Here is a 26,450-nt window from a genome sequence, read left to right on the forward strand (position 1 = left end):
TATCTTATTATTTAAAAATAAACATTCCCGGCAATAGTTCGCGTCTAATAAATTGGGATCTGTTAATGCACGTAAAGATAAGGAGCTGATATGTAGTACGTCACGTTCGAAGAATTGTGGGAACTAATTTGCGGAATCGAGTTCAGTCATAGGATAGCCCTGCAGTAGTAGCGGAAATTCTTAGCATATACGTCTGGCAAGCAGCTTTTAATACGGAACGCGATTAGGTGTTGTTCGAAATGTTTCTGAACTAGCAGACACCATGAGGAGTAGGAGTAACTCCGGTGTTCGTCTGGATTATTACCAGCGCGTCGTCCAAAAAGTAATTTTCTCGAACCAGGTAAGGTTGTTGTCGATTGGCGATGATTTAACTGGTCGTTTGACCTTGGAGTGTGACTTTAACTTGAATGGGTGTTCTAGATCGTTCTAGACACGTACGAATGTAACCGGTATCAGAGGCAGGTGGATGGAAAATATCCTGCATTTTATAGTCTGAAAGCTGAAATTCCATAATTGAAAGACGTTAGTTGTCCAATACAATGGTGTTCGTGGGTTTGACGGAGGCTTGGCTTAGTGTCAGTGAGGTGACATTTGAGGTCGCTCATTGTCCACCAACCTTCTTAGCAGAAGTGGGTCTTCAACTTACTATGAGTGAAAAATGTATCACCATTTTTGTTATATAGAAGTGTTTAGTCATTTGGAAACGTATCATCAACTTTTCCTTTTTTTTCTTTTCCTTGTTTGAGTGATTTTTTGTGGGAAAACTGCCTAAAAATACAAAAGTTTACATTTTTTGAACAACTTAATTCCGTGTTAAAGCATTATTTCATACAAAAAATATATAGTATTGATCAGAATTTCATGAAACCGTTTATAACCATAACTGTAATTTTATAACATACGATTATTTCACCAGCGTAAAATGAAACCATAGTGTAAATGTCAATGAAATCTGATCATTTGTTTGAATGGTAACCTGATTCCACCAATGCATGCAAATGATCAATTCACAAAAAATAGCATAACGCATTTTCATTGTATTCTTATGTAAGATATTTCCAGTTTGAGACCCACTGGTGTTTGAAATACTATGGTCTTGAGTGATATGATTTGTGTCTATGTGGCTGCATTGAATTCATTCTTATAATAAATCTCTGCCTGTCTAAATTGAGGTGGCATTGTGTTTTCATACATGTACATTGTACCAGCAAATTTTTCACAAACATGTTCTGTATTTGCCTCTAGCATTGTAAATAATGTCTACAATATCAAAAGAATTAAAAGGTTCTTTATAACCAAGATTATACTGTGAAACGCCTTGCTGCCTCGTTGTCAAAATAGTGAAAATCACATAATTGGTACCACAGTCAGCTGACATCGGTGTCGCTCGGTAGAGAGAAGTTGTGCAACCAAATTTTCCGAATACGTAGATTTTCACTGATAAAAAAAATAACTAAGACAAAAACTTGAGGTTTTTCAGCATTTTTGTAATAAAGACATTATTCTCTATCAATAATCTGCCCAAAACAGGAACATTTCTAATAACTCTTGTGTTTTTTCAACGTTTTTCAAAAAAGACAGCGAAAGTAGAACATTTCGAAGGGGGTTAAATACAACGTGTAAAAATATAATGCGTATTTTGACCTCTTAGTGGCCAACCAATGGCTGGACATGATACGTTTGCGGCTGATGCCAAAGAATCGTGTGTTCATTGCCTGGCGAGGCTCTTCTGTCAAAAAGAAAACTTGATTCATGGTATATTTTGGGTATCCTCTCTGTTTGATACATATAAATCAATGTGAAAAATCATCCATGGCAAGACAACTTGAAGAAGGAATAAGCATGTTGCATAATTAAATGTTTCTTGTGTTTCACAGTGTAAGGTTACTGACACTGTATTTGTGTTCAGTACATTACCACCAGATATATTTTGCAATGACAGATATTGACTCATTTATCTTCAATTTTCTGTTAATTAACAGACAAAAAATCATTATTTTCATAAACATACTAATTCACACACTTGTGAAGGAACAGTTTAACAGTTGCAATTTTTTATGGTTTATTGTGCATTGCATTTTTCCCTTTTTGTCTGATGGCGCAGTTTCATTTCAGGAGAAGTCACAAACACTCGACTGATAATTGTGTAGATAAACCTTTCACATGGTTATACATATAACAAATCTGTTATGTGGAAATTAGTTTTGAAAGATTAAATTGTGTTTTTTTTACTATGCATCTTTTTAGGATCCAATAACTGGATTATTACCAGCAAGTGAAGAGTTACGGGATGCCTGGGTCCGGGACAATGTATACAGTATACTGTGTGTATGGGGGTTGGCATTGGCTTATAGGAAAAATGCAGACTTGGATGAAGATAAATCTAAGGCCTTTGAACTGGAACAGGTGAGATTTCATAGCGTTTTTCTCAATAGTTGCGTTCACGCACAGCTCCTTAGCACGGGCTAAGAGGTCAAATTCCTTAGCCCGTGCTAAGAAAACGTGCGTGAACGCTTAGCACAGGCTAAAGAATGCTAAGTACAGGCTAAATCTGATCCGAATTTAAGACGCGGTCTAGACCTTAGCACAGGCTAACAAAGTATGCGCGAACGCTTAGCCCAGGGCTAAGCGCCCTCTGCAGCGACCTTTGGGTGTGAAAATTGTCCCATGTTCGTATAACGACACTATTCCACCAGTCATTACTCCGCGCTCACTTCCACACTAATCGGGTCACTGTAGTAGAGCATACAGCAGCTCCAATCGTAGACAAAATAAATTTGGTTCGCTGTCTACGACATGCATTAATAAAACGCTGTATTCTGTTACGCCCGTTGTATACTGTTTATGTGCATCCAAATAAGTGGTCCGTCTTCTCTCGCGTTCCTGTGCACGTCGCTTCAAAATTAGAACGAAACATGCCAGCAGCAGAAATAGAACCTCGCGCATGTCATCCTTTTTTCGTTCGTAAATAGCGGCTTACCAAAGGTCACCAACTAATGGCAGCCCTTAGCCCGTGCTAACGACTGGCCCTCCCTGTCCGTGGACGCAATTGGGTCTAGCCGAAATGCAAATATGCTAGATAAGCCTAAATCAGCTTAAATCTTAGCCCGTACTTCGTGTAACGTGAACACAACTAATGTTTGTTTCAAGCGATGATCTAATTGTTGACTATGGTTCAGCAATATATTTATACATTGTAGCTAAGTGTAAACCATTCTAGGTGTCATGTGAAGTGTTTGTAGAGTGAACTCTGCCTGTGTGTATGGTTACCATACATGCATTTAGACAGCAGATTCTCTCTTCACTAATCTCTGAAGTTAAGTTGGTCAGTACAGTGACTATAAATCAGCTATTGTTTACTCCTTCAATTGAAATTGTTCCAATCTGCTGTTGGTTTTCAATACATCTTACAAACATTAATTTTCATAATTTTTCCGCCACAATTTTTTCATCAGAAAAATCTGGGTCTGTTAGGTCATGCAGATAAAATATGGTCACCCTTACTGTTAGTACTTTGCACTCGTTAAACTTAATTGGATATTTCTATTGTTAATTGTCACAATACACAAACATAATACACAAACATATACGTGTACTGGCTGCCAAGTGATTGCATTAGAATATTTGTGAATTGTGTCCTAGAAGGTTAGGAAATTAAAAATCAACACAAATTAAAATATTTAGAATACAGTTTTACAGGATTATGTACATTACATTGTACGTCTGGTTAAGCAGAATAAGGCATATAAACATTGTAAACTAGATAAATTGCTTGTTGTACATTTGTATGTACATCCACATGCAAATACTTTTAGGTACTGTTAAAACAATTACTTTAAGCACACACTCTCTATGTGTGCATTGGGTGTTGATAAAGTGCATTTGCTTCTCTAATTGCATTTTTATACACAGTTGTTTGCATGAAGTGATTCAATGCTGTCCCTTGATGACGTACATGTATGCTGGGTAGAAGCAGTGAATACTTTTACACTGACGTTTGACACTGTTCCCATATATCATATGTGCTTACTGTAAAATCTGTATTAGAAACCGCGGCTTCTATTAAAATGGTACAATGTAACGGAGGGAATGCAGCTTCTATTAGAGCATCTATACATATGAGAAATGATGAATTTTTGGTTATCAATTATTCAAAAAGAATGGGTGCGACTTTTATTAGGGATACGGCTTCAAATACAGATTTTACGGGTATATCTAAATAACCGTTTTGAAATATTGTTCAGTGTTTTGTACCATTAAATTTTCAGCAGAACTGTTTTTTTTGTTCACCTGGGGAGTCACCTCTTATAGAGCAAATATATGTACATGTATAAGAATAGTACTATTATGCATGTAGCATCAAAATTTATCAAATATGCCATTTTGTAAAAAGCTGTGTCAGCACTTGATCCCAAACTATGTCATATTTGACACATTCAAGGATACTGACAGCATGTTCAACTCACAAGCCCTACATGTATCTGTAGGATCCCTTCACTGACTGCAAATGTTTGCATAACACAAAGCATTTATTTTCTCATTCAATTATTAGTACAAGCAGGAAAAAATGTTTATTAATAAGGTTATCATGTGATTCATGCAAAGTATACAGAGTTGCATCAGCCTCGGCTAAACTCCTGTTGATACAATCTCCATACTGTCTTGGTGCATACCTTGTAGTATTTTTGTGATAGCCTCATATAAACACATATTTATTGATAAATTAGTATAAACTCTTTGGCAACCATCTTGTCGTGTAAAACCTAGTAAGTGATACAGTTAGAATGTAACTCAATATTTGTTGTATGCAATGTTTTAAAGGCCAGTTAGTTTGTTTGCTCAAATGCAGTCAACCTGAACCTGACAGGTAATTCACAGATAACTCTACTACAGCTGCCAAATTTGGTTCCAGAGCTACACTTCTGTCTGAGATGACTTCATAAATTTCACAAAAACTTTCAAAATCAAACTATTGTCTCATTCTAATGCATGTTCATTTTTCCTTCATACATGTATATTGCTCTACAAAAAGCAACAGATATTCTTTTTGTTTTTACTATGAGATGTAGTCTTGAAACTTGATGTCATTCACAAGTAGATACATTTTTTACATTCCATGTTTTTGTGACTAACGTGCAAATATGGAATGTTCACTGAAATACTCAGTTGAAAGGTTAATGTGTATACTAGAATACTTGATTTGTCAGTTTCCTTTTACTACTGTACCTTCTATTTTTAATCCCAGCATGGTTCTGCCATTCACACAGTAACACCGAACACTACACTACTTAGTATACCAGTCATCTTCCATTCATGCTGATATTCTCATTCCATCTGATTTCTGAATTTTCTTTTTTCTTTTACAGAGTGTGGTTAAATTAATGAGAGGAATATTGATTGCAATGATTAAACAGGTGCGTTTATTCTAATCATTCTGTGCTGTGCATGCAAAGGCCTTTGGCATAATTGATCACCACATCCATCTATGTTAGTGTGTTTAAGTGTTTTGATGGCTACTGTACTATTCGGTTCAAACTACTTCACGTTCACTGTTATTGCCAGGCTGAATCATGAATAACTGTAATTCAGTTCACAATTGTAATTCATTTACTGCTAAATTTGTGTTATAAATAATACTCCATTTTTCCAGTGAATGTTCTACTAGTAAGCCGATTAACTAACATAGTTCCTACAGTTTCATTCAGTACAAGACTCTAGTGTACTGTATACCAGTGTTCTCCACAATCTAAAATAGCTGGTGGGCGGCCTAATTAGCATAAATTTGCATATCATTTACATACAGCATTCTAGCATTTATGTCATGAACTGCAATACACACTAAGTTATTTACTATTCTCTTTTTAATTTAATTGAAACATGTTACAATTATTTAAAATACAGATTGGTCACTATTAATATTTACGAAATGCAAAAAGTTTGAAATCGGTGATTTATACGTTCGCAAATTATTCTGCGTTCATGAAATGCAATTCGAGTAACCAAGAGCAAGTACAAAACATTAATGTAAAAAATATACAAGGTGATTTGTCCCCAACGCCCAAACGAACGATTTGTCAAAATAAAACTCGTAACATTTTTTATTTGTGGCATCAGTACTCACCCGTGCCGACAGACGGCATTTACGCATGTACGGTCACAATACGTTGCGTTTTCACACGTTGTTTTTGGAATTCAAGAAAAAATGCTAGCAATCGGCAAAATAAAAGAATCTGCTATGTTCTCGAAAGATTAGACATAAAAAATGGATAAATTGAAAAAAGTACGTGGAAAAGATAACTAAAATATTATTCAATTACAAATACTCGCGGTAAACTAATCCGGCAGCCATGTTTGATGTTTATTACCGCTTTCCGAATTCAGTACACGAACACCCAGAATGCGTTGTTCCCCTATGCAACTTAGATACTAAATCGTTACAGCGCCAACAGCGGTGGGTGGCCGACGGTCGTTGAATGGGATAGGCCAAAAGGTCACCAGTTTGCCTTCTCCATGCTGTTTTCATGATGAAAATCGAGCGAACGTTGTAAATACGGCTAGAATTTTAATTTTTGTTCGAGTTTACATGCAATCTGCTAATATATTTGTTTACTTTTTGTGTATATACATTTCGTTCGTATTTACTTCTTTCTTTCGTGATCGGAAGACGATTATTAACAATACAGCTGTAAATTGAAACCACTGTAGTTGCGTATCGTGAGCAAAAGTGGCAACAATGTCGGGCGACAATGAATTCAGGCGATTTACACATTGCCATGAATACACTCGATAACTGCTTGCAGACTTCCAGTGGTCATTGTTTATGTTTGGACTCGTGAAACAATAGCAAAATAAAGGGTTGGGCAACTACTCTTTTGTTTAGGCTTGGGAAGAACAATGCAAGCTTTTTTACAAATAATTTCAGCTGGATGTACGTTGGTGGGCGGGTGTTGAGAGTTACTAGGCGGCCGTACAACTTGATGGGCGGGCCGCCCACCTAAAACCCCTTGTGGAGAACACTGGTATACTGTGTCTTTAAATCCCCCAATTCCTTGATAGTAGATTGGTTTATATTTGATACTACAATAAAAATTATTATTATATTTTTACAACATCCACATTGGTTTAATGATTTAAATATTTTACATGTACTATATGGCCATCTGCTTACATTGTAGCTAATTTAATGAAACCTGCTATATATAATGAAGCTAATTAGGAGCTGAAGTTTCACCTGATGATTCATTGAGGTGTCATGTGATCCTCCCTTTGATTTTTGTTATCTGACTTCAATATTGAGGCTTTTTTCTTTGAAAATATATCCCTACATAGTACATAGTGTATGCATTCTATTGATTGTCTGTTAATTTCTTTCATTGTTTGTATTAGGTGTAAAACTGTACATTATACCTCTTGTTATACTTACATTGTACTTCCTGTGAAGTATTTACTTTGAAATAATTACTGGTACACGTCATTTTAGCGATTTTGACTTAATGTATGGGTCATTCATAATCAGACTATTAGCCAGGAATTCATGAAAAATGTAAATGGTTTTGGATATATTTTTGTAAAATTATCAAAGAACAGTAGGAAAAAAAAAAAAATATGCAAAAAATTTGCCAATCCAAAATCAATGTTACCAGTCCGTTTGATGGGTGAACTGGTGGCTGGCTAACAGCCTGTTCATAATCTATATTCTGTTATATTTTTTAGATTAAGTACAAACAAAAATTAATAAATGTGCAATGAAAATTCAATCAATATTTTCATGTATAGCATTTTACAACAGACAATTTATGAACACGTATTTAATTTAATCTTTCAAAATGTAAATTCTACTTAACCCACCATGAAATTACCAGTATTGTACAAGATTCAGCTAGAATGTTATTTTAGCTAATCATCTGTAATTTTACTAATTCAAGATTTTGCTAATTTGAAAGTAAGTATATTAATTTTGTATATTCTCACAATAAGATGCTGACACTTTAGCTAAATTAAGATAGAGTTGAATATAAATAATGCAGTGAGTCATATTTGCTAAAATGGCGTGTAGCTATTCAAGGTGCTTTACATTATACATCATTCACAGAGAGTAGAAGAGGTATAATGTAGAACTTCTCCCCATTTGTCCCCCCCCCCATGTCATAAATTCTGCCCACATCAAGGTTTTTTTGGTCATGCATATCATGTCTGTTCAATATGCAATCAAATATATATTCACTAACCGCCTGACATTATTACTGGGACTGTGTATGTACTATTTTCTCTAGTATATGAATATAGAAAAATAGTTTTCTCTGAAGGTATAAGAATATAATTCTATGCGTATGGATTACAAGATTATAAGGGTTGTTCATTCAAACATAGAATTGGCTTAGAATGAACAGTCAGAGATCCACCAGTTTCCCCAGCTGTTTCCATGACGTATTGAAACGGAGACAATAAATAATGCAAACGTGATATTTTGTACAATGATAAATAATTCATATCTTCTACGTCTATATTTGTATATGTATGATATCAGAAAAGTGGTTTTACATAAAAACACAAGATGTCTGTGTCTGAAAAGAAGACAGGTAGAAAAAACTAAATTTCTGATAATGAAATGTGATCCTTTGAAATTTCATAATATTGTGATTGAAAATTTTTTTTTTTTTTTTCAATAAGATTTTCGGCAAGTATTTTTTTCATTTACATTTTGTGAGTGTGTAGTACTAGAATGAGTCACTAAAATCATTTCCATACATATTATCATTTTTATATTACATGTATCTTCATAGCACCACAAAAAAGCCTATATGCATATTGAAACTTGTAGGTTATGTTCCCTTGACAATGAATGAAAAATTGCCCCACCCCCACATTGCCATTTTTATAAAAATCTAACTGAATGGATGATCATTCTATTTTTTGGAAATGTAAGAATCAAAATGGCTGTCCACTTCACACGTCTTGATAGTAAGGTGATAGTAGCATGCACTGTGCTATATCCATGTTACTTCACATATGTCAACTCAAACTCAGATTTGGCACTATAGAGCTTTTACCATTTTCCTGAAAAGTCACCATTTAGTTATTTCAAAAGACAAGCATACATGTATGTCAACCAAAAAACACTTTTCCTTCTGAATTAATAGCAAAATGAATAAGTGTTCTATGGTTATTAATTGTATTTATCAGTTAGCTAATCAGAACGCAATAGCGAAAAATGCTTTTTAAGGAGGTACTGAGGTAATTCATCCTAAATTAGATGAGATGCCATTTTAATGAAAAAAGTCACATTTTGTTGATTATTTTAAATTTGTGACATTGAAGGACGCTGTAATTAATTTCATGTATTTAATTAAGTACATCAAAACTTATTTTCAGGGCCAAGATACAGTATCTGTGTTGAAAACGACATTTATCAGTGTCCACCCCAGGATTTTGGTCAAGGATGGCAGCTAACTTGCATAATAATTAGCATATTATAATTTACATAATTTATTCTTAATTCATAATTTTTTTTTTTTAATTTTTCCTAATTTGCTTATGCACTATATTACGTTTAGTTTTATAATTTGAAAAAACCCCCACAAGTTATGGCTTAAAAAAGGAAAATCAATTTACTATATGTACATGCTAGTATACAAGAACGTGCCAACCCAAATGATCTAATTGTTATTATTTATGGCTTGAAAGAACAGTGAGGATGATTAACATAACAATAGCTCATAGAACAATAGCTGCAGAAATCATAGACAAAAGTAAAGGTGTGAAAATCAAATACGGCAATAATGAACACTGCTAATTATTTTGTATCTTGGAGAGAACACTGTATGTTAATTTGAATACAACCTATGTGTGTTTGTGGTAAACCAATGACTGAGTGTGGTTGTGGGAAACCAATGACTGGGTGTGTTTGTAGTGAACCAATGACTGAGTGTGTTTGAGGTAAACCAATGACTGAGTGTGTTTGAGGTAAACCAATGACTGAGTGTGTTTGTGGTAAACCAATGACTGAATGTGTTTGAGGTAAACCAATGACTGCGTGTGTTTGTGGTGAACCAATGACTGAGTGTGTTTGAGGTAAACCAATGACTGGGTGCGTTTGTGGTGAACCAATGACTGAGTGTTTGAGGTAAACCAATGACTGAGTGTGTTTGTGGTAAACCAATGACTGAGTGTGTTTGAGGTAAACCAATGACTGGGTGTGTTTGTGGTAAACAAATGACTGAGTGTGTTTGAGGTAAACCAATGACTGAGTGTGTTTGTGGTAAACCAATGACTGAATGTGTTTGAGGTAAACCAATGACTGCGTGCGTTTGTGGTGAACCAATGACTGAGTGTGTTTGAGGTAAACCAATGACTGGGTGTGTTTGTGGTGAACCAATGACTGAGTGTTTGAGGTAAACCAATGACTGAGTGTGTTTGTGGTAAACCAATGACTGGGTGTGGTTGTGGGAAACCAATGACTGGGTGTGTTTGTAGTGAACCAATGACTGAGTGTGTTTGAAGTAAACCAATGACTGAGTGTGTTTGAGGTAAACCAATGACTGTTTGCAGTGAACCAATGACTGAGTGTGTTAGCAGTGAACCAATGACTGAATCTGTTAACCGATCACCAAGTGTTTTTGCATTGTACCAACCAGTATGTTTGCAGTGAACCAATCACTGAGTGTGTTTGCAGTGAACCAATGACTAAGTGTGTTTGCAGTGAACCAATGACCGAGTGTGTTTGCAGTGAACCAACAAGTGAATGTGTTAACCGATCACCAAGTGCATTGTACCAACCAGTATGTTTGCAGTGAACCAATCACTGAGTGTGTTTGCAGTGAACCAATGACTGAGTGTGTTTGCAGTGAACCAATGACTGAATCTGTTAACCGTTCACCAAGTGTTTTTGCATTGTACCAACCAGTATGTTTGCAGTGAACCAATGACTGAGTGTGTTTGCAGTGAACCAATGACTAAGTGTGTTTGCAGTGAACCAATGACCGAGTGTGTTTGCAGTGAACCAATGACAGAGTGTGTTTGCAGTGAACCAATGACAGAGTGTGTTTGATGCAAACCAATGACTGGGTGTGTTTGTAGTGAACCAATGACTGAGTGTGTTTGAGGTAAACCAATGACTGAGTGTGTTTGTGGTAAACCAATGACTAAGTGTGTTTGCAGTGAACCAATGACCGAGTGTGTTTGCAGTGAACCAATGACTGAGTGTGTTTGAGGTAAACCAATGACTGGGTGTGTTTGTGGTAAACCAATGACTGAGTGTGTTTGAGGTAAACCAATGACTGAGTGTGTTTGAGGTAAACCAATGACTGAGTGTGTTTGTGGTAAACCAATGACTGAGTGTGTTTGCAGTGAACCAATGACTGAGTGTGTTTGCAGTTAACCAATGACTGAGTGTGTTTGCAGTAAGCCATTGATCAAAGAATGTACGTTTCAGTAAAATGTTCACTGTTAGCTTATTTTATGATTTTCTCTAATTCTAATACGTGAAGTTTTTCAATTTTGTCAGACAAATGTCCATTTTTTTATGTATGGCTTTTTCATCATTAGTCACCCAACTGCAGTATTTCACACATTTATTGCATATCAAAATTATGCACTGAATGAGCCATAATATTATGTCAGATGTCAGCACCAATTTATCAAATTCTTCACTTCCTTTGTTTGCAGGTGCACAAGGTGGAAGCTTTCAAGTTCTCTCAGAATCCTAAAGATGCACTCCATGCCAAGTATAGTATCAAGACGGGTGATACTGTGGTTGGAGATTATGACTGGGGACATTTACAGATTGATGCTACCTCCCTCTATTTACTCATGTTAGCTCAAATGACCGCATCAGGTATGTCTACAATGCTTGTTTTGTCTCCTATTTCAGTAAATCACACTTGCATGTTGTACGTGTATCAGTGTTTTCTTGAATGCAATATGGTTTTTCTCAACAACTTCAATTTCTTATTGAAATTTTTGTGCAATAAATCTACCGATACATTTTTTTTGTTATTTGCACCTATGTGCATTTGCATAAAAGAGACTTAATCTTTTGAACTTTTGTTCTTTTAGTCATCTTTCTCAAAATAACCCCTGCATGATTTTCTTTCAATATTTTATTAAAAGTTGAAGATAAAATGGATAATTTTATCATTGTATACAAATTTTAATAAATTTGGTTTGATCAATATTTATCAAATTGAAATTGATAAAAATATGCTCCAAAATATAGGTCAGAAAATTGAAGGTGTTTAGGAATTTCAGGAAAATAGAAAATTTTCATTCCATGGATACATTCTACAACAAGGTTTAATAGTGAGAAAATGAGATATTATAAAACATACCCTTGAAAACAATTCTACCATTATGAAAATTGGCAATATGCAAAGTATTTTTTCCTAAGAGGAAATCAGACTTTTTGTAATCTTTGCAATTCAATTGTTATTCTACTTGATGGTATAACTATATGTATAGATTAGTTCGCTGTGATGCCATTTATTTACAATTTTGCCAACCAGCATGACCGATAACTTAAGGTATTTTTGAATTTTAATGAAATTCAACCGACAAAAAAATGACAACCTGATTGATTTTCATCGATTTCCGTTATTATTTCCAAATAGATTCACTATCAGTTTGATTTGTATAATTTTTTAAGAATTTGTTTTTTGTTGATTAGTATCACGATGTTTGCGTTTGTGTGTGAAAACTTTTGAATAGGTTAGTAATTGAACACACTCTATTCAGTAGTTGAGTATTAATTCTGTTATAAAGTATGACGTAAAGGGATTTAAAAGGACATCGACCCAGACATTTGAGGTCATTCTGTTCTCTAGTTGCTATGGTAGATACCGGTACAAGTATCGGCATGTGTTAACCTCTCCTAAATTATAAAAGCAGTACGTACATGTACATAGTCGAACCCCAGAAATTGTTTGAAAATTTGTTGAAGTATGTTATATTTCTCTATGATTAAACATCTGGTCATTGCATATATACAATTTTCAGTTGCTTTCTATTAGACATTTTAACATTTATTGTGTTGCGTAGGATGCACAAATTATAATAGAACTGATATGGTATATGGCATGCTACCATTTAAACAATTGTTTTATAATATATACTGTTGCCTAGCAGTACAATATGAAAAAAGCAATTATTCAATTTTGTAATGCATGTACTACAAATACTATGAGGTATGCCGTTGCAGGAATGTTAAAATTAACATAAGGTTAACCTAAATAACTTCTTGCACACGCCAAGACACAATATTTTGATGTACTTGTCAAGTAGTAATAAAAAAGTAATGTTAGAATAATGTTAAATTGTTGCTTACTATGATACAGTTAAAAGTATTGATTTCATCCTACTACTGATATCTCCCTCGTGCTAATGAATCTTTATAGTTTATGGGATTGTGTGTCAGAATTATGAATGCAACTGTTGTGCTAATGTCAAATGTCCCGATACCGCCTATGTCAGTATAGATGATGGGACATTTCTTGGCATATAGCCAGGATTCTCTGTGTGGTACTGTTGCTAGGATACTGTATACCTGTGATTGGATAGGACATGTGGCTTTACTTTCTGAAGGTTTGTCCGAGAATGGATTGTTGAAGCATGATTTGACATTAAAATGAATGCCTTTGTACAGTGTAGGGGGCAGTGTAAATAAAATGGCATTTATAAGTATGAGAAATATTTTAACTTGTCAGCATATCACATATGTTTAAATAATATTTGGTAGAACTTAGATTGTAAAAAAAAAAAAAATTTCTTTATATCTGGTAACGCTTGAAACCAATCTTTGTGTTCATTAAATATTGAAAAGCAATACCAGTGAATGTGTGATAGAACTTGGAATATATCTGAATCTACTGTAGCAATGTGTGATAGAACTTGGAATATATCTGAATCTACTGTAGCAATGTGTGATAGAACTTGGAATATATCTGAATCTACTGTAGCAATGTGTGATAGAACTTGGAATATATCTGAATCTACTGTAGCAATGTGTGCTATTATTTACTTGTAGATTCATGTATTTATTGCAAGCCAGGTCAAAACAAATAACAGATACTAAAATGCTATACAAATGTGTCCTGGTAATGTACTACCAGGTCCAAATCAATATCACTATACAACTGTAGGCTGTTAAAATTATCTATGTACTGTGCATGTTATCCCTTGAGAATTAAACCTGTGATATTAATGGTACAGAAAAAAAAACCCTGGTAATTGCATCATTTGTGTTACTATGGTTACCATTAATGGGTGGATCTTCTTTGTTACCGTAAATAGTAAATGGCATCTCATCTGTCACTGTCGTCATGGTGAAAATCTTGTACCACGAAACAAAAACTGATCAGAATCATTCTTGTTTTCTTCATTTTCAGTACTGCACAGCTTTGTTGATGTGCCCATGTTTCTTCCATTACTTATTATGAACATATTGGAACTATACCTACATAGTTGTCAGGGTTAAATTATTTCACTTCGTGGACTGTCTCAAAATTACTGTACATGTATAATATGTTCTATTAAAAGCTCATCTCTTATAGGCTTACATGTCAATCAAAAATTGCATTCATTTTATACTGGATTGTTAAATTAAAACATACATGTACATATACCTCTATTATTTATTCAAGCATATGCACTACTACATGTAATATCTAATGCAGTATTCACATTTTAATCTCAAATAAAATTGTAATTTCTGGATTATGCACGTATGACTTTGAATTTGTTGAAAACTTCTAGTGTGATCATGTGATCAAGCTATGTATGACATCACTGTGTCCATCCTTTGAAGCACTGTGCACAAGTTGGAGTGTTTGGCTTATGGCTCAACAAAACCTTTTAGATTAGTAATATTCAATTAAACATTAGCATCGTCATCTATGCATGAGATTTTGCCTACGTGTAGGAAATGGTTTAAACAGTAGCAAGGTCAGAGATAACCTCCCAAGGAATGGTGATTTGCCACATGTAATCATCTACATTGTGTAATTCAGTATTTTTATATAATTTCATAATATTTTTCTCTTAGGCTGACATAAGCACACAAACATGTGATTTAACCAACTTGAACTTCTTTGATTACCATAACCTGTAGCTGTCAGACCGTATATACATGTATTGTATATAAATCTGATAGTCCAGAAAACTTTCTGGTAGCATACACTGAAAGAAAGTTTGGCAGCCTATGATATCATACTATGTGATGTGCATTTTGTATCTACCTTGTATTATGTCACACTGTGGAGATATGCACATTAATTCTGGTAATGTGATAATGGATTTTGTTTTGATCTTTGTTGCAGGTCTTCAGATTATATTTACTTTAGATGAAGTAGATTTTATACAGAACATGGTTTTTTACATAGAATCTTCTTACAGAATAGCAGTAAGTTTAATTTATGTCATCTCCGTATATCAAACAATCTTTTGACAGGTATCTCTTACCATTGTGTATATAGAACACAACTACGTCATATTTTCTCTGGTATTTGAGACTAAGTATTTGTATCTTTTGTTGTATGTGTGGATATAGGGTATAATCCTATCAAATTTGCAAACAACTCTATTGGTTATACTCAGTATACATGTATCAGTTCCTTTACACAGCTATTTGCTTACATACACCATGTATGTCAATGACATCTTCATTGTTACTATTTCCAACTTACTTCAGTACTGACTTTGAAATGCACACAGTGTTAGGAACTGACCTACTTTGAAATCTAAAAGATAAATGGACTTTCTTGGAACAATTTAGAACCAAAAAATCACCATTTCTCATATGTGTACGTGTAGACAATAGAAGCCGCATTCCCTCTGTTGTTTTGTACTGTTTTATTAGACACCGTAGTATCTAATACAGATTTTTACAGTAATCATCAGAATATACTGGGGTACTTATAATTTTTGACAGTCGTATACAATATATATACCCATCATGTACATATGATTTTTTCACCAGATGTAGCCAAACAAAATGAAACTTTTAATTTCCTTGCATGCATGTGTGCATCTATGCATCTTGGAGATGCCTGGGTGAATCACATTGAAACTTCACATCAGATTCAAGATTACAGACAGGTGGCCATTTTGTTTTAATGAATATGGTTCTAGTGCTATATCTCTGACTTGCATTTCTGGCATTTATGGATGGATTTCGTTCAAACTTGGTATATATACATTAGACATTAAAGGTTCCTGATGCACATCATTTTATTTTTCAGATCGGATTCAGAATGGCTGACTAGCGGCCATTTTGTTTTAATGAATGGGCTTCTAGAGCCATATTTTTGACATGCTTTGACTGATTATGTTCAAATTTTATATATTCATTATACATGTATTCAAAATGATTTTGTTTTAATTAATTCTGTTCCAGAGCAGTATCTCTCAATACTGGTTTGACGATACAAATGTCAATCATTTTAAAGTTAAACAATCATCATAATCATATTCCTGACATGTTTATATTCCAGCTATATTACTATAAACAAAACTATATATCTTAAATTCGATAACTAACGAGAACTGTGCCATGCATGGCTTGTTGTTTTTAAGATTGGACTCAAAATGGAAATAACAAAACATTATATTGACGAATGCTTAATGACTGATTGCAATCAAACTTTACACCTACATTATACAGCATGCCATACATATAAACACATTCGTTTGAAGTTGTGGACTATCTCTGCATCTCAAAGTTTAGCTTGATGACATAGGGTAAATTAATTATATGATGTATTCTTGTTGATGTCAAGATGTGGGTGTTTCCATTGATTTAAAATTGTCATGCTGTTGACAAATAATTAATAAGACAGATTTGGATATAGTATACAACTGTACATGTATATTACATACATGTACATTGTATATCAAAAACGCGTACATTCTACCTCAAGAACCCTTAGTGTGAGACTGTATTTTGTTTTGATTTACGGAAACCAGAATTATATGATCTGGACTATACAGGATTTGCTCATGAATAATTTCGTCATTTTATTTTTAGGATTTTGGTATCTGGGAGAGAGGAGATAAAACCAATAAGGGCATCCCTGAGTTAAATGCCAGCTCTATAGGAATGGCGAAGGTAATAATTGTGTTTTGTTTGTTGTCGGTGTCTGATGACTGACATTTTCAGCGTGGATATGGTATTTAATTTTAGTGAATTGTATGCAATGCTCTATTGCCTACAGATTATTTTATGTTGTCTCATTGAAGACCATAGATCCATAATGTCCATGCTTTTAACATTTTCACCACCAGACCTTCTCGCCCAGATTTTTCAGCACTTTTTTCTCATATTCTTCAATATTTCTGGAAATAAACCCTAATTTTGGAGCCAACAGACAAAATTTGAGACAATTTTCAATTTTTACTCAAAAGATTTGGCTTTTTTTGTCTCAATCTTCTGAAGGAAAGTGCAGACTATAAGCAGGAATATTTTGTGAATTTGTGGTAAAAAGGTTTAAGAACATTTAACCATCCATGTGTAATGAATCCAGTGATGAAAGGGTTGGTGTAATGTAATTATAATGTAAGGCGCAAACATCAGAATTTCATGTGAACAATAATATATCCTTTTTTGAAAAAAAATCCATAACATGTTAGAGAAAAGTACTCGCCTGTCACAGCTTTGAATGTGAAAACAAATGACAAAACATTCCTCGGGAGACAATTAGTGTGCTTTGCAAATGTTTGGTAGCACTTACATGTACTTTATTCTTTTTTAAATGCATGCAGTATTTTTGACCTTTGGCTCGCATATGCAGTACTTATCTATAATTAAATATTTATATATAATCCCTCAATATTTTCTTGACGTCAGCTGAAACGAGTGACTTTTGTATCACCCTGAACCATACATGTAGGTGTCTGCTGACGTCAAATAAAATGTTATAGGATTAAAAATTTTGGCAGTATGTGATATTTACAATTTGGATCTGTACTGTATAACATCACACTGCGGAAATACAAATGTTATCTATGTGATAGTGAAATAAACACTACTTCAGATATAGACTTGACCTGATCTGACCCGACCCGACCTGACCCGACCTGATCTGACCTGTTAATTTTCTGAATTAGGTTAGAGTTAAATGTGGAGAAAGATGCATTATACAATGTACCAGGGATTGCTAATGTTGGAAGCTTCATTGATTTTCATGCTATGTCACTATTCACCTGCAGGCTGCCTTAGAGGCTTTAAGTGAACTTAATTTATTTGGTGCTCGTGGAGGACCAGCCTCAGTTATCCATGTCTTGCCAGATGAAACTGCTAAATGTGCAGCTGTATTAGAATCCATGCTACCCAGGGAATCCAAATCTAAGGTAAGACTACATATTAGGATTGTCATGACCATGTCATGTCAGTACCTGAACATTCAAAATAATTCTATCTGCAATGAATACTTCATTTAACCTTCTCAATGGTGTTTGTACATGTATATTTGGCAAATACTAGAAGTGTTTTTTCATCAGCAATCTTTGTTGGAAAATCAGTGTAGATTTCACAAAACATGTAAAACAGTTAATAATTTGTGCTTACTGAAGTAGGTATGAAAGTATAGGAGATATTCTGTTACTATCAACTGCCAAAAACTGTGTTGTTGGTACATTAGTGAGGCTACAATTTGGTTTGTAACATGATATTTTACATTAACCTGTGTTGCACGTCTTTCTCTTACAACTACTAAGAATTGTATGCTATTTCAGTGTTACCCCCGTGGGAAATGAATGTTCACTGGAGTTGATATAAATCCTACTTTGTTGTTCCAAAATAGAAACTCATAATTCCCATGTGTCATCCATGGAGACCACTATGAGAAAAATAGACTCGGACACTTTATACAAAAGAGTTTCTGGGTGGAGTATTAAATGATAATGTAGTAGACTTTTGTCGAAACTCAACTTGTTCTATTTTTTCTTATATGAAATTCTGCGCTCGTTGAAGATGAATTAGCAGAATGTGTACTTTTTCTTTTTATTCATAGTGTTGTCTTAAATAGTGTCATAAGAAATTCTCCTCACATACAGATGCATGTGCATTTTGTGTCAGTTGGAAAAAACATTGTGTGTAATATCCCAAGAAATTCCCATGTTATTTAATATATGATCAATTCACACTATGTAAGGTAGACAACAATAACTCAGACATACATTTTGTATTGTTCTTTGGATACATCTTGAAATGAGATTTCTCATTTCTTCTTGCCTCTGATCTTATTAGTTACATAATAGTGATAGGTAGAAACTCATTACAACTGCTTGTCAGAATTGATCTTATCATGCTTGTGTTCACTAATACGTTTGTATTCGGTAGTTTCTGTATGAATCTTATTTCCACTTGAGAACTCTGTGAAAATGAAAAGTCATTCTAAGTGCCTAAAATAAGACGTACCATGCATGGTTTAAGATTATTTGTGAAATGTTATGTCTGTGCTCTGAAATGTCCGTCCCTGTTTATTATTCCTAACATTAAGCAAACTGCCTGCTGTGTAGTCTAGCTCACCTTTACATGTATTTCATGTGGTATGTGTATCCAAGCAATTTTAGAATGGACAAAATGTTGGCAACATCTATACAAAACAAACTTATTTAATTTTGGTTCTGCTGGATCATTTACAAACTCGCTGTTATTTGACTTGTCACATTCAAAAAGTTTGTTTGGCAGATGTTATGATCTTCGTGAAGCCAAATTTGGTTGTTTCATTATGACTATAGTGATCTTAGATTTAGCGTGATCCTTGATTCAGCGTGATCTTTAGATAAAATAAAATTCTAAAATTCAAGTTGAGTCAATTTGGTGCGAAAAGAGAAATCTTCAGGAAAAAATAAAAGATTCAATGTAGCTGTCTTAAGCTTCTAAATGTGTGAACTAAACTGTTGCGACACCTGATTTTCTTAGTATTACATTTATTTTGTCATTTTGTTTATAAAAATCATTTTACAAAATTACAAATTTCATGACTGCATGTATGTTAAGATGTTTTTTTAAGATAATTATCAAAAAAAAATCGTGGCTCAGCGGGCACACTGCTTAGACACATTACTGTCACTTCTGTCTGATATATAACAATTGTTTGATTATTATTATATACATGTATATCCCAGTGCCACATGTGGAACAGGATGTGCTCAATCATTTCATACTCATGTCATCACTAATTGGTCGTCGGCTTTGAGGTCCACATGTTATTATCATACTGGTTTGACTATGTATTTTAATAAATTGTGTATACCTATCATTTGTCTGCTGTCTATTGGTTAATGCTTTTGAACTGTGGTTATGCAAATGTATGGTGTTATATGTATTATTTTTAAATAAAATGTTAGTAAGCTTTTCAAGGTTATATAAAACAAGTTTTGTGTTTTCAGTAATTAATGAGTTAAAAAAATACTTCACATATACATCATAAATGTACATTCATATTAGTTTTATGATTCAATTCAAAATAGCAGCTGAATTTGTTGCGACAAAAATTCATCAAAATCAATTCTGTCATTGGGATGAGGTGGTATTCAAAGTTGGTATACAAGTCTGACAGTATGGGACCTTGTTGCATGTCGCTTTGTTTTGCAGATTGAATTCAAAATAGCTGACTGGTGGCCATTTCATTTTAATGACTGCGGTTCTAAAACTTTCCTTGCTTATTGTGGGACATATTGTACACATTCACTTCTTTGTAAACTTACACTGAAAACTTTGGCTAATTTGGGCTAATATTGAAATTGTTAATGTTACCGGTAAATACATATTGGTGACACTTATCAGCAACACATCCATAAATTAAATTTTCTTCTGAACTTAATTTGTGTACTTGCTTGCCATCTGCAGATGCCAATGAAATAAGTGTATAATGTGGTGTATTGCTGAAAGCTATACGAATGTCAACTCTGATTTTCTTAGTAATAGAAGCCTGCATGATTCCAAAAATATTTCAACCTTTTAGAAGCCAAATTTAGATTTCTTGTTTAAAATTTATTTATTTAAATTTAGACAAAAAGCTGCCTCTGATGAGAATGATGTCATTAACAACAACATGTAAAATGTAAAAACCAAAATGTTAGTGGGAAATTATCTTTTGAAGAAGATTTAATGAATAAACAATAAAGCACCTGGGTATAAGTAATTTCATTCTAGTTTTGTGAACTATTTTGATAGTGTATTTTACATAAAACATGTACATTGGAGTAAATAGTGTACAAGACATTCAAGGAAAGCTGAATTATAAGTAGATGGTGACATTGATTCGGTACGATAAATCAAAGTCATTTATTTTATTACATACTTGAACGTTGTGCAAAAAAATCCACAAAGAAAAAACCTGCATTGTGAATTTAATAATTATATTTGAGAAATCTTTAAGTAGTGTTCATATTCTGTGTTGAATAAAGATCCCTGCAAATAGTTATTATTGTTATAATAATTTCTATTCCTTGGGGTATGATACACGTCCTTAATTGCCTGTTGCCATGGTAATGTGATGTATCATTGAGTATAAATCTGAACTAAAGTAGGTTTAATTTTCTGGTCAGATTTGATAAAAACCCTTGGATGCATTGCCTCAATACCTGTACTTGTACTGGATATAAAGCAGATATTTACATTGATAAAGGTCATAACCAATTATCATTATCAGCAACTGTAGTCTCTGTGTATAAATACAAAAACCATTGCACTATCTATGTAAACATGCCAGGGAGATAGAAATATCATGAATGGTTTATCTAGGTTTAAGGAGTTCTGTTAATATTATACATAAACAGTTGTATTGATTTTATGTAACACTAAGAATGAAGTATTGGACCATCATGCCAAATGTTCATATAGTACAAACAGATCATGAATATTATGATGATATTTTGGCTGCCAAAGCTTAATGTTACTGAATAGATTCAGGAGATGCAACCCTTTCCACCCAACCTTATCTCGCTTGTTTTCCAACCTTTCTCCTCCTAATATTGTTACCCAGTGCCAACATGCACCATACTGATCCCTCTCTAAACCCCAAATTCAACATTCTAAAGAATGGTTAGTTTCAGATTCAGTTTCAGAGTTGAATGTCAAATTATTCACCTGTATCATGATTTGTGTTTTGCAATGGTTACATGTGCATGCATCTTAAATTGTAAAGTATACTGTGGAATACTTTATTTTCGCTGGAATTAATTTTCGCTGAAAAGGCTTTTTGGGCGTTTTGCTTGGAATTTATTTTCACTGTTTTTTGATGAGTTTAATATGAAATATAGGAAAAAAAGTATATTTGCTGGATTTTATTTTCACGGAATCATCCCTTCAGCGAAAATAGCGAAAATAAATTCCAAGCGAAAATAAAGTATTCTTACAGCATATTGTTTTGTGAAATCATAAAACTTTCATGAATTTTTTTTTTGGCAATTTTGTGGTTTCATAAGGATAGGTCAAAATTGAATCTAAGATTGAATGAATTTCAGCTTTATTATTTTGTCTGGGTATGTCCAGCTTTGAATCAACTACATGTATGCTACTTAACAACCTTTGAATATGTTAAAGGAGGCACAAAATGTTTGCTAAAATTATGAAATACATAATGGTTCTACAAGATCTGTTCATGTACATGTATGTGCACCATTACATAAATTATCAACCAGACCAAAGAAGCATAGTACACAAATATATACATGTATACTGCTGTTTATATCATGCAGTTCTCATGTAAATCGGCATATTATAAATGCACAGGATCTGTACAATACATGTACCTCTCTGTGGGGGGAAAATGTTATTCTGTGCAATATACTACACAATTGTCATTGTTCTGGGTTCAAAATGTACGGTACTTGCATGTACAAATGTATTACCCTTACATTGATTATGCCTGCCATTAGTCGTACTTGTAGTATTCAAATGCATACCACTCTTTAGTTTGTAATTGCATTGGTTTTTCTGTTTTAGGAAGTAGATGCTGGCTTATTGAGTGTTATTAGCTTCCCAGCATTTGCAGTAGATAATGTAGATCTTGTGAACATTACAAGACAAACCATAGTGGACAAATTACAAGGAAACTACGGGTGCTGTCGGTTCTTACGAGATGGTTATAAAACTGTCAAAGAGGTGAGAGGATGTATTCCTAGATACTCATTGTATATGTGTATCAGTGTGTTTACTTTTACTTTATAATGCAATGGATCTACCTAATGTGTCTTTGAAATTAGCAGTTTTTTTTTAAAAAGCTGTGAAAAATAATGTGAACATATTTCTGTTTGCAATTATCATTTTAAAAAAGTGGAGAGGGTTTCTAGATGGAAATTTAAAAGTAACATTTAGAGGTGTTGACCATTAGAAACATATATGAAAGAAAATTAATTAAAAAACAAATCCAGACACATTTAGTAGGTGAGAGCAAAATGAAGACTATAGCAACATTCAAGAGCTACATTTTACATGTATTTTGAGTATCCCAGACCAATCAAAAGAAATTGCCTTCAAGTTTGTGTCCTTCAATATTCCCTATATTATTCCTATGATAGCAATACAATTTTATCAAATTTGACTTGAAAATGTTTTCAAGTTCAAGCAGTGTATTTACTATTGCTGATTAATTTATTGTCTTACAGGATCCTAACAGGCTTTATTATGAACCTTATGAATTGAAGGTTTTTGAGAATATAGAGTGTGAATGGCCAGTGTTCTGGTGTTATTTATTGATTGACGGTATATTCCAGTCTAATAGAACGATGATTTCAGAATACAGGGAAGTGTTGAATGATGTACTTTATACTTGCACTGATGGAACTAAAGTTGTACCAGAATTGTATTATGTAGAAAGTCATTTAGTAAGTATTTTTCAAAAACGAAGGTGTGTCATAAATCTCTTCTGTAGTTAAAAAGATGTGCATGGGCACCTACTTTTTTTTAATTTTCATTATTTTTTTTGTTAATATTATGATTTGTCAGAATTTTTCATTCAAAACACCAAAATGTACATTTTAACTAGCATTCATAATCGCTAGGAACATGACTATTTTTGTTTGGGTGTATTAACCTTACCAGTATTAATAGCAACAACATGCAGGTATCAATTGTTCACCAAAAAAGAGTGAAAAAAAAAGACTGAGTAGCTGGGACAATAAAAATCTGTTTCAGTTTAAAATTTCTATGATATTTGTGTTTGGTATGGCATCATATCAGACAATTTGTTCCAATCCTCTTACTGGGTACTTTAATCATCACAGTGAATCCTGAATTCAGAATTTCAGCCTCAGTGTTTGTTCTTGACTATTAGAAATACTTCTCCAATTGAAGCCCACATAAGTCGATGGTTGCATTTATTCTATGCAGGATCATTCAAATTTTACTTATTTTGTATGGTAATTTATATAAATATGATATTTGCTTTAAATATCAAAGTCATGGATTTACCAGCTGAATGTTTTATTTTATTTTTGGAATTTTGAGAATTACTGAATTGTTTGTGCAAATGTCAGTTAGATCTAGTGACCATGTTTGTCATAAATAAATTTTTAGCAAGACTCCAAAGTTGATGACATGATATAACTGCTTGTAAAACACAAATGGGTAATTAATTTATTGATTTCTCGTCTAATCCTGAATTCTCATTCACATGCACTGTAGGTTGAAAAGGAATATAAAGAACCACATAGTCAAGAAAGAGTAGCTGGTGGTAAAATACCCCAAATGTGGGGTACCTCATTGTATATACTCAGTAGATTATTACAAGATAACTTTTTACAAGTAGGAGAACTGGATCCACTTAACAGGAGGTTTTGTACAGAACCTAAACCAGACTTAGTTGTTCAAGGTAAATTTACTTCTCCAATTGTTGTAATTTAATGAGTCAAGTTAAGGTAGAGATGCAGTTTATTTGGCTTGCTTTTTAATTGAGTAATTAGACAATGAAGATGGTATTATATATCCAGCATGTTATATATTTTCTGAAAGCTTATTATACAAACTTTGTAAAACTTGTTTTTATTTTAAATATCCAGAATGCGTTTTTGATTTTGGGTCAAAAATATGCTTTTTTGGACAAAAGTGGTTTAAAAAAATTAGCTCAAAAACTTCAAGTCCGTTTGTGGGTAAAATTACATCACTGGATACCTTGGTATACTACTAATTCAAATGCGTCCACTCATCTCTCTAACGCCTTTCAAAGTCGCACAGCATGACCTCAAAGTTAACTCTTTTCTATTTTTGCATAATTTATATATCCATGTTAATTGCGGACTTGTTATTTTTGTTCCACTCGTCGTAATAAACTGTCCGGACGCATTTTGAAGGGGGAACACCTTGTCAATAAAGTGTGAAAATTTCGAGGCAAATGGCCAAAGCGCCTATCAGCTATTTTAATTTAAAACCCAAGAATTCACCAAAAATAGAAGACGAGGAAAAGGCTAATTTGCATATTTGCGCGTTAAACTGGGAATTACTGCATTGTCATACTTTGTCATACTTTCTAGACTATTGAAATTGAAAGTTAACGTATAGACGTAGACATTTTATGTAAAATTGTTGGACCAGAACAACTGCTCTTGAATATATAAATCAGAAACACGTCATTCATACCAGTGTTTTGATGGAGTCGGTAAAAACACGTGGCAATGCCCAGTAAACATGATGTCATCTCATGAATAATTAAACAGGGGGCGGTCCTAGGAAGGTGACTTTTTATCACAATCAAAACATCATGGCTTCTCTTCGATGTATTTTCAATAAAAAATCTACGAGTATTTCAGAGCCTATGGTTTACCGTGAAGAGTACAAAGTGGGATATTAAATTAATTATCCTTGATGATTTTATGTAGTATTTAGAACCAACTCCAGGAAGCGAACGCACAATAATGAATATCGCATAATCCTAGAATCGAAACGCAAGGCACAGAAGTTTTGTTCAGCGTTTCCAATCCCATTTTCCCACTGCAACATATTTGTTAAAAGAAATATTTGAATTCTGTTCGTTTTTTAAGGAGGCAATTTTTTTATTTTTTCCGATTTTGGTAATGCCTTATTCAGGGATTTTCTAAGACAGTCGCAGACAATCAGTGCACGGATGTACATACTAGTACAAAACATGCTGTTGTACTACCGGCGACGGTCGCTGCAAAGAGAGAGCTCCAGCTCCTAACGTAAAAGTTTTAAAATTTCGACCGGTTTTAAATAATTTGTGTTGGAAATCTGACATGACATGAGTGCAAAATTAAGGTGCATTTTCGAGCGGTCGAATTTTTCTTAATAGAAATCAGCAAATGAAATAATAGGAGTGCTAAACAGTGTGCTCGTTAGTTTAAAAAAAAATGGAATGTCCGTCAAATTGACGTAAACTTCCCCATTTTTCACGGAAAAAGCAAAGGTCGTGGGCGAGTTGCAGGCTAAAGAACTCAAAAATCAAAACAAAATCATCAATCAGTAAGTATTATGACAAGGAAAACAAAATATCAGACGC

General features: G+C 33.7%; 1 protein-coding gene across 5 annotated transcripts in view; it reads left to right on the plus strand.

The window, feature by feature from the left end:
* Positions 1 to 136: 136 nt before the first annotated feature.
* LOC100368228 (phosphorylase b kinase regulatory subunit alpha, liver isoform-like) overlaps positions 137 to 26,450 on the plus strand; it is a 54,645-nt gene continuing 28,331 nt past the window's right edge. For all 5 annotated transcript variants that reach the window (XM_085498028.1, XM_085498029.1, XM_085498030.1 and 2 more), the window contains exons 1-10: positions 137 to 340; positions 2,248 to 2,406; positions 5,367 to 5,414; positions 11,665 to 11,833; positions 15,309 to 15,391; positions 17,015 to 17,095; positions 18,196 to 18,336; positions 22,943 to 23,101; positions 23,605 to 23,823; positions 24,623 to 24,809. In XM_085498028.1, the coding sequence (XP_085354154.1) occupies positions 263 to 340; positions 2,248 to 2,406; positions 5,367 to 5,414; positions 11,665 to 11,833; positions 15,309 to 15,391; positions 17,015 to 17,095; positions 18,196 to 18,336; positions 22,943 to 23,101; positions 23,605 to 23,823; positions 24,623 to 24,809 (1,324 nt within the window). In that variant the 5' untranslated portion in view covers positions 137 to 262. The remainder of the gene's footprint in view (positions 341 to 2,247; positions 2,407 to 5,366; positions 5,415 to 11,664; positions 11,834 to 15,308; positions 15,392 to 17,014; positions 17,096 to 18,195; positions 18,337 to 22,942; positions 23,102 to 23,604; positions 23,824 to 24,622; positions 24,810 to 26,450) is intronic.

Source organism: Saccoglossus kowalevskii, chromosome 4 (genome assembly GCF_978046115.1).
Source record: "Saccoglossus kowalevskii chromosome 4, keSacKowa6.1, whole genome shotgun sequence".
Lineage (NCBI taxonomy): Eukaryota > Metazoa > Hemichordata > Enteropneusta > Harrimaniidae > Saccoglossus > Saccoglossus kowalevskii.